Source organism: Columba livia, chromosome Z, assembly GCF_036013475.1.
Source record: "Columba livia isolate bColLiv1 breed racing homer chromosome Z, bColLiv1.pat.W.v2, whole genome shotgun sequence".
Lineage (NCBI taxonomy): Eukaryota > Metazoa > Chordata > Aves > Columbiformes > Columbidae > Columba > Columba livia.
This window is the reverse complement of record NC_088642.1, coordinates 56,201,339-56,215,416: the sequence shown is the minus strand read 5'-3', so window position 1 is coordinate 56,215,416 and position 14,078 is coordinate 56,201,339. Positions and strand designations below refer to the sequence as shown.

Sequence of the window (14,078 nt, the reverse complement as noted above, 5' to 3'; positions counted from 1 at the left end):
GAAATGTTAGGAAGGATTAAACACAACTCTTCATAGCTACTACGCCTCCAACGCAATATTAAGCATTCTTTCATCATGCTTGAGACTGTTCACAGAAGTGACTTGCTCATAACAAATGGTTTTCCTACCTATCCGCTGTCTTAGGTCCAACATAACATTAAACAATCTATAGTCAAGATCTGTACACATTTTCAACAAAGCTGAAGCACGTGACCAAAGCCTTGTGTCTGATTGTTATAAAGGCTGTTAGAAAAAATTAGAACATGGCACAACTAACATCATGCTTAGATTTCCCTTTGCCAGCCTCTTCTTCCAGAAGTAAAGGACTGACCTCTTGCCTCTCACCTTTATACAATCACCCAAAGTGATGACAGAGTCTAAGAGTGCAGCTACATGGGCCCATAGTCTGAAAACAGGCAGAGGCAGACATGTGGTTGGGCTGATGAAGCATGAATATGTGTTCAGTTCTTCATGTGCAGACACTTATACCTACTTTAACCGGAGAGGAAAAAAAAAATAAAATAAAATAGTCTTTCAGAAAAAGTAGAGAATCAAAGGAATTATGTGAATACCTCTACTGGGCAATACATCCCACAATACAAAATAAATTATATTTGAGGAAAAAAGGGGGGAAGGGATAGTGTTTTGTTTTCTTTTTAAAACAACCCCTTTGCTTAACATTAGCCTATTTTCTAAGCCAAAGCTGAGTTTTATCATAAGACAAAGCCTTCTTTGCACCTCAGACATTGTAACTTCTACCATAGAGGAAGTGCAAATTGTACAAGAGACCGACAAAACCTGCAGAAAAGTACGGTCCATTTTAGCTGAAGGTTTCTTAATCCATCGAAGTTCACGTTATTTCAAGAAACAAGTGAATAACAAACACATGAGATTTCAAGAATTTTTAGTCATTCTGCGTAACTTAACCAGAACATAACTGGATCCAACTTCTCCAGAAAAGTTTACAGCAGGAAGGAAATAATTTCTTAATGTTTCAGAGGAAAATATGACAAAAACATTTCAATATGAAATTACTTCAGAAATAAAAGCTGGATAACCTTAGCATGTCTTCTGTACAAATGAGCAAAATAATCAGGAAGATGTCTCTAAGAAATACTTATATATGGTTATGTTTATATATTTTCTGTTTAAAATTGTACTATATCAACACTCATATTTACATAACTGTTGTTAATTATGAAGAAAGAACCATTCCAAGAGTACGAAATCTCATTCCCTTAAAAAATAAACACCAAACTCCTATTGCACAAAAAGTTGCCCTGAGCATATTTCACATTTTCATTATTATCACTTATTCATTCTCCACACCAGCAGAAAGAGTAAAATGGTGAAACTGGAAAGATTAAACACAGACATCGCACCCCACTTGAGTGTTTTTGTACATTACTTATCACTTCCCATTAGCAAAAGGCAGTCAATCACTTAAAATGTTGTCTTTAAAAAAAAAAAAAAAGAGCTTAACTTGAAATATAAAAGGAGGAAGGAAGAAATCTTATTGCTCTGCAAAAAGAGCAGCTAAAATTTAGTTTTCAAATTTACGTTGAACTGCAGGCACAGACAGTTCCTCATTTTGTATCAGTGAAATTATTTTACTGAGGAAAGTGTTTATCTGTATGGGATTTTTTTAAAGAAATATATTCTCAGATCTCGTGGCAATGTTCAATCCTGCTTGCCTAGCTTATTTCTGACACACAATCATTTTTCTCCTGCACTTGGAAAAACATCTAAAACTCACACTTCTGCTGGCGTAAAGTATGAAACATAGAATATAACAGAGGAAACAACCAGCTGATAAATGCATTGGAGCAATACAGACAAATGCAAGACACCTCTGCTCTAAACACAGAGCAAGCAAATGAGTGAACTGCCAGAAAGAGGATACAGTTCAAGTAACTACATGTATAGGGTTTTCAAAGAATGTACTAAAAAATAAACCAGGAGAAAAATCAGCAGAGAACAGAATAAAACGGTAAGGCCACAGGTATGTAGATAAAGACCTGCTGAGGTCAAATGTATGTAAGACTGGAGAGGTGCCAGAGAAAAAGGCAGGGCATGAGAGGAGTAAATGACTGACAGAAGGAGGCTGATAAAAACAGGAGAAAGACAGCTGGGGAGAGGCTGGGATCTAGTCAGGACTGTCAAAGTCCTCACGAAGGACTCTCTACAAAGAGCTCGGGAGGAAATGGTTCATGGCTTCACTGGAGCTCCTAAAGCTCCCTGAATCAATGTCTCCAGGGAGGAAACACTATCAGGGAGACAGGTTTTACCTTGTATTGTGGTTCCTGGGTAAAAAACAACAACAACAAAAAAAAAGCTGTCTTCAGTTCTTGTATCTGAATGCATGATGCTAAAGGATCATGATACTTTACATGGAACTATACTCTCTTCCATTTTGGCCAGTGCTGCAACAACCTATTTCTTGCCACAAGAATGCATCTGAAGCTTCCCAGTGTTAGAAACATTTAACTCTTCCACAAGGCTCCTATGTATATTTATAACTTTTCTTTGTTTTTGAGTGCCTGGAGAAGAACACCTGAGAATACTTAAATACTGAGCACTATGATACATTAAATACTAACTAACACTATTAGTATAAATCTCTTTTTCATGCAACCTGTGTAAAGCCTTCTGCTCCAGGTTCAAGATGCTGCAGAATACTGTTTGTGCAGATGGCACCATTCAGGTTTCTCCGTCTGCTTGAAGAGCCACTTGATTATCTCTGTTCCAAACCAATTTCATTTCAGCATCCCAAGAATATAATTCTTGCTTTTAATAAACAACCAAACCCCACAAAACATCCCCCCAACCAACAAAAGGCCAGAAATCCCACATCATCTGACAGGCAACACCCCTCCCAGTGTTTGCACAGTCCCGCTCTGGATTCAGTCCCTCACACTCTCTGCATATCAGGTGAGGCGTCTGCAGGAGGACCTTTCCTCCAGCCTAGGTTTGTTCAACATCAAATTTCACCCAAGACATCTAGAACACTTAACACCCCCACTGTTTACCCGAGATAAAAATTCATGCAGTCTGACTCCATAGCCACTCGTCCTGCTTCTGTCTGTATTTTTATTTGTTTGCTCCAGTGGATTTGTCTTAGAAGATTTGTCTTAAATGTGGACCTGAAGATGATGCCAGTAAAATTTTGGACTTTGAAAGCATTTCCCCTATCTGCTTACTTTCACTGCAAAACATTCCTCAAACTGAACAAGGAAAAATACATAAAGCTTAATCAGAAAACACTATTAGAAACTTAACAGCAAATGTCTATGCGTACAATAAAAGTTAAGTTTTCAGCTTATTTGCAAACTTTCTTGTAGCCTGTTCTGCTACTGTTACTCACATTAGTTATCTTGTTATGAATATTTACAAAGTCTCACAGGAGATTATGGGCATGGGATTCAAGTAAGATTTCCTGCCTGTTAACCACCACAGAGTGACACCTTCCTGATACTGCCTGGTGGAGCAGAGACACAACTTGTCTTTTGGAATTTACATTGAAAGGGAATAGTATGGGCTAACAGTGGCAGCCAGTGCTCCGTACAGCAATACATTTGTTTAGTATAGTAATAGACTTGGTAGAAGTTCTTAATGACTAGGAAAAAAAAAAAAGCCACCCATATATACTGCCTACCTTCAGCAATATTAGACATGTAAAGAAAAAAAAATTAAAAAGGAGAAATACACAAAGGAAAGGCTTCTAAGCCATTATGAAGAATAATGAAAACATAAGAATTTAGAAAATTAATATGAATGGACTTATTTCAGTATTGGGAAGGAATTACAGAAGCATTGAAACATGGTTTGGCTTTCTAAAAAGACAACTTGTAAAAAAAACAAACCTGTATTTTAGTTTCTAAAATGTGCATTTGAATACCTGCAATTGCATAAGTTAGTCCTGCACACTCACAACATTTTGCAAAGCCAGCCAATTTTGAGTATTGTTCATAAACATTTCTATAAAAAGACTAAGGTTTTCCCATATTTCATAAAATACTCTAAAATTCAAGAGCCACGTGAGAACTGCATAACTCCCAGTTAAAAAATAGGTAACAGAAGAACAATAACACCCAAAAGGAAACTAAAAAACAGTCCATAAGCCACCATTTCCTATGACAGACAAATTTCTAAGAGATCGCCCTCACCCATCATCTTAAACCTCAATAGAGCTCATATTCTTAAGTTTAACACAAAAAAGAAATGTCTTCCATGTTTTAACGTTGTACAATCAGTTCTGAGATATTACATTCTAAATACTAACAGCAATATTTATCAATTGACTTTCACTACTCTAATGATAAACCTTTAAAACCAGCCTAGACTATTATAAAACAGGACATTTCACTCGCTGCCTCTTTAGCTATATTGGTGACTATGAAGCCAACACAATTCCACAAGAACTAACTTGCTAAACTTCAAACTTGCCACTTGTTACATCACTTATATTAAAGTAATCCAATCCAATCCACACAAAGATTGCAACTGTGTACTTAACCAACTTTCTGATACAGTAATATTTCACATTTCAGCAGCATTCAAAGATTAAAAAAACTCCAATTTTAATAATTCTCATTTAAAAGTAAGAAAATTGGTACAGGAAAAGCATTTCTACTCTAGTCCCAAAGTCTACTGCAGAACATGAAGAAATTGACAAAAAAAAGGTTCCATTTTCTTTAGGTCTAAACGTATCAATACCAGCTTGAACTGCAGTTTGCTAAACTATTGTGCAAAACAACTACTGTGCTAAAAATATGTTGTTACTCAAACTTTGAGATATTCTCTCCAGAGATAGGACTTCCTGATAGGAGATTCAAATTAATAGGAAGTGCCCTTCCTGTGTTTTCCAGACTGCTAGGCTAATGAGTTTGCTTTCAATGGCCTTTAAAAAAAAATAAATAAAAAAAGAAGCAGATTAACCAATTGATTTGCTTTCACTGCTTTAAAGTGAAGTGACTTTGTATACCACGCCTTAAATGCAGCAGGCTGCAATCTTCTCAGTTCTGGCATGACGCTGTAGCAAGTTTGGTTTCCCCTGTATTTCCAAAAGAATTCGTACAGGAACTACCTTGAGACGCTGTCAGTTGGTGACTTCTATCTTACTCTGCATGTAGCCCTATTAGAAACTGATGGGAATGCTTGTGAAGGACCTGAACACAAAGATTTTCACTTTCAGGAAAGTTGTTTTTATACAGAGCAAGTGAACAGCTCTGGACACGTGTATACAGCTCACTTCAATTACATGAAAACACTGTAAATTCAGCACTCTTAGCTTAAACAATAACTACAGAAAATATACTCCGTAGTATAATACAAGGGAAAAAAAAATCCTGATTTACAATTAGGACTTCCAGATGCTATGGGGCAAAGTGACAATCAATATCAACTTTGACGAAAAAATTTTTGCGCTTTACAATCAGCTAACTTTTCAGGCCAGTATGCTGTATGCTTTGTGCACAGCACAAACATGGAGTCAAAAGGCTGGATGGCACATACAAACGCTGTTTCCTTTTTAATACTAATTACACAGATTTGATTTTGATTTGTGAGGGATGAGGAGAAACTAGAAAGCTCCAGCGTGCAGTTAGATCAGAAGTCCAACAGTTTCTTTACCAACTAGGACAAATTTTTCAAACTTTTTCATGCGCAGAGAAAACCCCACCCAACATTCAAGAAGGTTAACAATATGGATTTTGACAGACAGGATCCTTTTGACTTCCCACTGCACAAAGCCAGGCTCCTGCAAGACTCTGGTTATTGCAACATCACACCACCACCAAAGGGATGACCATCTGCAATGACTATGGCAGAATCAAATCAAATGGAGAAACAAAGCTTCTTTAACCTAGTAATAAGCTTTACCTTTCCTACTTCTAGATTAGATACCTTAAAGCATACATAGGAGTTTAGTTATAATAATTAAACTTCATGTATGTAGACACAAAAAGATTTTCATCTTAACAGAAGTTTATTTCATCCTGTCTTCCCCAGTAAACAGAAGCTTACTTCTTTATTGGAAATGTCCGTGTTCCTTGATAGTTTCTGATATTTAAAAAATTATTAGAATAAAAGAACTTTGGAGTAATTCATCAAAGGAATTCTTATTTTCATCCAGTATTGCTAAATAATAATTACTTTTTCAAAAGACTGAAAGAAAGGTGAGCCCTCCACTTGTGTGACATCTTAAATTTTCCACCTGACAAAGCTGCTGATAATGGCTCAACAGTAAAAATCAGAAGTTCTCAAGAGCTGTTAACAAATTTGTACCGCTCCTGTGAACAAGAAGTGGAAGATATAGCCATGTAATCCTGTGCTCTACCATGTATACAAATAAACATTATGCATTTCACTCTCCTTCACAGAATAATTTGGGTTGGAAGGGACCTTCAAAGGTCGTCTAATCCAACCCCCCTGCAACGAGCAGCAACATCTTTAATGAGATGAGGAAAGCAGTCAGACTGGTCAGAGATGAACCATCCAAATATTTCAAATCTATTTTGTTGTTTTAAATTTCAATAACAGCAATCTCAAAAGAATCTGATTATTTTAAGGTCTTGTGTTGAAAATTTTATTTCACAATATGTTCACAAACAAACAGGAATCCCAACCTACTTTTATAATAATCTGAATTTTTTTCAACTTGTAATGCTAATGGCAAATCTTAAGCCATAAAGTTCCGCTACAGATCAGGAGAATGGTTTAACTGTACTCTGGCCAGAGCATGGCTTGCCTGGGAGGAAAAGACAAGGAGTAACTGAAGTCACAGAGCAGCCTGCCATTAAAGACCTCTGCCCTGTGACAAACCCCCCAGGCATCTTGTTAAAAGTAGCACCTTTGTGTTGTCAAAACAGCAGAAAGAGAGGGGAACTAAAGGCAGGACTGGAATATGCCCTTTTTTTCTGAACTTTTAGTATAGTTTGTGTGACGTAATTTTTTGAGACCTTCAGTATACTTCTCGAAATAAAAAGAGGAAAAGTTTCAGCTACACAAATAAACAAAAGTCTCACCTTGTTATGTTCATACTTGTATGGAATTTTGAGGGTATCCATGGCTCTGATCATGGCCTGCATTGCTGTAAATATATTCTGGTACACCAGTTTTGTAAAACCCCGTTTGTCTTCATCAGAGTAACCTGATCCATGAATGATTCTCATCTGCTTGATAAATGTGCTTTTGCCACTCTCTCCTGTGCCTGCAAGACAAGTAAGAAGGATATGCTTTAGCCACTGGACACAAACATAACTTTTTTTTGCATTATGCTGACAGCTTGATTAGTGCAAGGCTGAACAGTGTTAAGTGGTGCGTGCAAGGTAACTGCAAGGACCAGTTCAGTGTCAAACAGCAGCATCAGTAGCAACTGAAGTACCACTGGATTTAAACTTGCATTTTAACAACTAAACTAATGAGTAAAACAAAACTCCAAAATGTGCATATAATATTCGACTGCATATTTTTAAATCTTCCATTCTCGAAGATATAACCATCCGAAACACCTAACTTTAGGTAATTACTATGCAACTTTTTATCTCAAAAACTCTTCCTTGGCCAACTTTCAGGACACCGTGGGAGGCTGTGTGCAACCAGTAAATGCTTTAAAAAATAAAAATAAAATAAGTACTGTAATAATTACAGCCCTGCAAACTTTAACCTCAAAAACGTGGTATCAATATTAATTAAAATTTGGCTCATATTCATTAATGGGCAGTCACTCCTTCCTTCCTTCAAATTTCTTTGCATCTCTGTACTTTGTATTAAAAGTAGTTTGATTATGAACATTTCTGACTATTTGTCAATTAAAGTGTTAAGACCTGTTTGTTGGAAATTTCACACAGCACACAACACACATTTCTCCTTTGCTCCAATTCAATGAGCTCATCCTCTGTGACTAGAAGAGCTTATCTATATTATTGCTGTGTTTGCTTAAAAGGAGTTGTTGAAATCTAGAACGAGCAGTTGCACAGTCACATAAACCCTGCATGCACCCAGCTACTCAGCCCTGGAGGAAACAAAATGCATGCAGCACTGTGCACTGCCCAGCGCTGTGCTCTTCAGCCTTTCAGCCTCGGTTTTATTTTAATAATTTCTGTAAAGCTTTCATGCCTCATACCAATAATACTTGTGCCCCAGGACAAAGGCAGCCTTATGCCCCTTACATTACGCTTTAGGTGTCTTGTCAGAGAAGTGTGTTTCACAGCAGCGCAGTGCAAGGTTGAAGGAAAACCCTTAAGCATTTCTGAGATGGCACACTCTGCAAAAACCTAAGCTGGAAGCCTATCAAAGCTTTTGCCTTTACTGTGACCATCATTTTGTAACCTTCAGTCCCATTTCCCACACACAAAACAGAGTACTAACACGTCTTTCTTACACACATACATTCCCAGAAAATCAAGCAGGATCCTCCATACTGACCAATTTCATTTCTTCTGGGGAAAAACCAGTTATTTACAGAATCACAAATTGTTAGGGATTGGAAGGGACCTTGGAAGATCATCTAGTCCAATTCCCCTGCCAAAGCAGGAACACCCAGATGTGGTTACACAGGAAGGTGTCCAGGCAGGTTCTGAATGTCTCCAGAGAAGGAGACTCCACAACCCCCCTGGGCAGCCTGTTCCAGTGCTCTGTCACCCTCACTGAGAAGAAGTTTCTTCTCAAATTTAAACAACACCTCCTGTGTTCCAGTTTATACCCACTGCCCCTTGTCATATCATTGGTTGTCACTGAGAATAGCCTATCTCCATCCTTGTGACACTCACCTTTTACATATTTTTAAACATTAATAAGGTCACCCCTCAGTCTCCTCTTCTCCAAGCTAAAGAGACCCAGCTCCCTCAGCATTTCCTCATAAGGGAGATGCTCCACTCCCTTCATCATCTTTGTTGCCCTATGCTGGACTCTCTCCAGCAGTTCCCTGTCCTTCTTGAACTGAGGGACCCAGAACTGGACACAATATTCCAGGTGTGGTCTCACCAGGGCAGAGTAGAGGGGAAGGAGAACCTCTCTCGACCTACTAACCACCCCCCTTCTAATACACCCCAGGATGCCACTGGCCTTCCAGGCCACAAGAGCACAGTGCTGGCTCATGGTCATCCTGCTGTCCACCATTATTGTTGTAATGAAGCAGAATGTGCTCTGATGCTGCAAAGTGAGACCAAGCCCACCCCACCCTCGGCCTATCACGAGGACCTCGGGTCTGTGCTGGGGCGAGGAGGGCAGCACGGTGTGCGCAGGGCCCTGCCCGCTGCCAGGCAGCACCGGCCCCACGCCCCCCAACCAGGCCCCGTCTGTGCGGGACAGCCGCTCTGGGTCAGTGACACCTGCTTGTCTTCCAGCCCAGAGTCAGAGGCGAGATCTTTATGCTTCAGCCGTCTATGAGTGGGGAGAAAACATCACTTTCCTTATGACTACAAAATTACAGACCTAGACACTGCAGAACTATTAGATAGTAAAAAACACCTTGGGCTACCCTTAAGACCACCACAGCTTTTCTCTTTTTCTGAAACACATGAAACAGAGTCAAGTCCTTACATGTAAAATGAAATAAAATTCCATACCACATATTTTTTAGAATTCTCTAACCATGTCCAGCTTTTCCGCAAGATATGTCACACATTTAGCACAAAAAATTGTTCAATGTGAACCTATAAAGCACACAATTAGATGCCTTTTTGATATGATGAACTCTTTTACTAAAGACTCTGTTTTAACTAATGCATAAGGAAATCATTTCCAGGAAACACCTCTGAATCAGTGGAATACAAAGTGGCTTCCAGTTTTGTTCCCGATGCTGCCCTACATAGGAATCTAGATGCTTTCAAAATCCCCAAATGCAAATTTAGCACAGAAATATGAAGAACATGCTTGTGTTATCTACTCTGCTTTAAAACCTGAAGCTTCTACTTATTTTAATTCTTTATGGGGAGCATAGGTAGCAATTGATATCACACATGATAATCACACACAAGAAAACACAGTGGTAGAGCAATTTGCATCATCTTAGAGAAGACAGTATTTCACATTATTTAATCCAGAAAGGGAATCTACAAAACCTGCAATATGACGTAAAATTAAAATCCAAAGAAGAATCTGAAACTTAAGTCTGCACCTTATTGAGCTTTGTGGTTCTGTAATTGGGTGTCACTGTACTAAGACTTCGTCAGCCAAAGACCAGTAACTAATTACACTCGGAGATCTAAAGACATATAGATAGACACACATACACACTACATATATATATACACACACACACATATATGTATTTATATATATATTTTTTTCATACACACAAGTATCTGAAAATATATATTGTTTATACATGTAAAATATTATCAATACTCCTTTTGAAAGCCATCCATCTCAAAGTTTCCTGAAGTCTGCCCCTCCCTCAGGTCCACGCCTAAAACCACTTTCTTGTGCCTGCTCACAGAATAATTTTCTGACTAAGCCAGCGGGCATGATGAGGACACTTTAGTCCTCCCTGACTGCACGTGGTGTCATATGCACAGGGGCAGTGTGAAAAGCACCCTGGTGAAAACGGAAATAATGGGAAATTTCCAGTACATAATGCATGAAAATAGGGTAAAGGAATATGAATTGACAGATATTAACAGTAATTTTGGGGGAGTCCTGTGAATTTTAAGAAGTGAAAATGTTTGTTTTCAGCACAATATACAGGAACTCACAAAAACTGCACATTGCTAGTTCCTCTTAGATTGTTATGATCAAGGGCAGAATGTCAATATTTTTATATTGCTGCTGAAAAGAAAAGCATACAAAGAGAATTTCAAGTATGGCTTAAAAAAAACCAAACCAAACAAAACAAAAACCCAAACAGTGGCATCAAATCTTTCTGTAAAAAGAAGTCCTGTTTATGTGAAAACTACTAAAGAGTGATGGAACACCACTTAAAAAGCATATCAGTAGAGATCTGTTTAGATACTTCTCCCACAACTAAAACAACTGGAAAGAAAACAAGCTATGTTATTTACTATCAGATAAGCAGGGAAAAGTCCGGCACAATTAATTACCACTGTTAGTTAAGCAGGGCTGCAATCATTACAGCATTTTTCCTGGTGGGGAGTGGAATTTTAAATTACCACTGTTAAAGCACTGAGTCAAACCTAGATTCGATTTTTTAAATATATTTTCTGGCTTTTAAAATCCCATGGCTGGCAATATAGGAAGATTAAAACTTTGACTGATAAAACACCAACTGCGCTTTCTACAGCCTCATCCATTACAGAGCAAGTTAATATATGCAACTTGACAATATGTGCCTAAAGTCTTACTTGTCACAATAACAAAACCAACACCGGATAACAACCCAAACAAGACTCCTGAGTGGGCCTGTTTCACCTGGTGAAAAGAAGAAAACTTGAAAGTAAATAAAAAATATCTACATGTCCTGAGAAGATCTGAATATGCTACAGCTTCTGCTAACTGCAGCTTCTATTACCACCATCCTAGGAATATCTGTAGCTGATACAAGGAGAGAAAGGTGAAATGGCAATGGAGCAGATCAGCAGAATGGACCAGTGTGGGGTAAAACTATACTGAGATCAGTTTTCTGCTGGCTGCTATTGCACATTTAAATTACTCAAGACTTGGATGAGTTCTCTGAAGCCAGGTGAGTAATACAGTCTGTAAGAAGACAGTTGAAGGCCACACGACATACCAGATTCCCAATGAATAATAATATCACCACTCTCCCTGCCCATCTTCTAAAAAAAGAGTGGCTTTCCAAAAAGCCTACAATCCTAATATAACCCTTGGGTGGTACTTTGAAGAGAAGCCAATGGTGTGACTAAAACAAAACAAAACAAAAAAATCTTCCTGACTTAAGCACACAGCATGGTTGGTCATTCGACTTCTGAAAAAATTTCTTTCCAGATAAAAAAAAAAAACCCAACTGATGAATGAAAATAATTAACTGTCTTCTAAAAGCAGTAAAGAAATGTCTAAAGTAGTGATGAATGGCACAGAGAATTATCAAGATTTGTAAGAGTTTAGCACTGCCTGGCAAATCTCTGAAGCCCTCCCAATTTTTTTTTTCTTCAAATGGTAATAGCAAAAACATACTACTGTATCACCAAGAATATTACAACTAGAGATCTGAAAGTCCCCCCAGCAGTATTATCTCCAAAAAGAAACCAGGAAGGAAATCAGGTTGCTGAAATTCAGAAGTAATCCCTTACGTGTGTGCTTACACATATATACATAGATGCATGCACAATTTTTGGTATTATTACTATTATTCCTGGAGCACATCCTGCAAAAAAGAAACTACAAAACTTTCTTTGCCCTGTGAAACTTATGGAAAAACTTTAAACGTGGTTAATTTTAAATAGGTGACAATGCACCTATTGGCAGAGTGGCTCTGAAACTCATGTGGTGGCTGACAAGGAAGATGTAGGAGACTAATTTAAAAGTAATTCAAGACTAGAAGCCTATGCTGACAATCTTTTCTTTCACATGGGTGCGCAGCACATACCAGTACTTGTTTTCTCTCCATTGTAACTTAAATAAATCTGAAGCGTAAGGCAGAGTGATCAATTACAAGGGTGAAGACTCTTTTTAAACTCAATCAGAAAAAGATACCATTATCTAAGCAAAATACACACTGCTAAGAAAAGATGTGCTGCTAAACTATGCACGACTCTGTTTATTCCGAAGTTTGACCTATGAAAAGGTTAGGGAAAAAAAAAAAAAGGCTGTATTTTATTGTTTGAAATTTCATATTTAAATTAGATAGAAAAGGACTTTCTCAATATGTTAGCCACCATCTACATATGTGGGTAAAGAACCATTAAATCAACTGTGTGTATGTTCACAAATGACTGGCTTTTAGCTTGGGACTTGGTGGCAGAAAGAGGCCCAGAGGTACCAGGAAAGTGAAGATTCATCAGTCAGAGTGGAGTCAACATCCCACGCAGATTAGGTGCAGCTTGACACTTCTACCTGCTGACCATGTTTCTGCTTGCATTATTACTATACCTACACTTTCACCAAACTTTACCCAGAAAACAGCAGTCTGTTGTGCACTGACGCATTGATTTGAAGAAAAGTGCAAAAATCAACCTCATCAGGTATTAAGTAGTAGAGTAACTCCTATGAGAAGTAAGAGCTACACCAGGAATAAAGAGAAGGAAAGTATTTGATTTCAACTATAAAGTTGTGTTTCACTTGGAAGCAAGTTTTATGTCCTCTCTGCTACTACTAGTTCAGCTACAGAGAAAACAAAAAATATGGTTTGTTTTGTTGCTATTCCAGCGGTGGAATGCAGCAGGATCACATTTCTGCTGAAACCGAGTATGGCCCTATATGAAAACATAAAAACTGTGCAGAATTCAGACATTGGACTGGCCTGGCTTTGTAGGTGCCAAAAAATCCAAATGCATTACAGAATGCATGAGATCATCCCGGGAGCTGAAGCAAAGGAGCCAGTCTGTCCCACCACTTGGAACTGCAGCTTTCAGGCTCGTCGCTGAAGGCCACCGTGCAGAGGGATGTCAGGCTGGTGGCGCCTGAAGTGAAACTCACAGAGGTCCAGGCAAAGCTCCCCAGACACCTTCTGATACCTCTGTGGGAAGTTCTGGCGCAGAACTAGAGTATCTTCTTCATCAAAATAAGTTGTTGAGGATATTGAAACAACTATGTTCCTAAACAAACAGCTCTGTCCATCTGAGGTGACCAAACACCTAGGCAGACATCCTGATGCCTTATGAATGGATCCTTACCTCTACAGCCTTGGCCATCACCTCTGTCGACAGCTACCACAACTAGAGTTGTCCATCATCTTCAAGCTGGTAGAGATATCACCTAGCACTCCTTTCTAACTGAGGACTCTTCATACTCTATGCAACTTTTTTCTCCATTGCTTAAAAATATTATCTCCATCTCTGTATCACACCTCTTGAAAGATACTTAAGTACCAATCTATACCTCCAACCACTTTATACAATTATAAATTAATTTTTGGAATTGCCCATTTTCATCTTGGTCATAAAAACTAAGGTCTGACACCGAAGCATTTAAATGACAACTCATCCAGAGACATGAGTAGA

The 14,078-nt window shown here is 38.4% G+C and overlaps 1 protein-coding gene across 2 annotated transcripts in view; it reads right to left on the bottom strand.

The window, feature by feature from the left end:
• The window catches only part of LOC102093509 (guanine nucleotide-binding protein G(q) subunit alpha), a 148,010-nt gene that overhangs the window by 96,425 nt on the left and 37,507 nt on the right, over window positions 1-14,078 (bottom strand). For both annotated transcript variants that reach the window (XM_065045935.1, XM_065045936.1), the window contains exon 2: window positions 7,026-7,210. In XM_065045935.1, coding sequence (XP_064902007.1) covers window positions 7,026-7,210 — 185 coding nt within the window. The remainder of the gene's footprint in view (window positions 1-7,025; window positions 7,211-14,078) is intronic.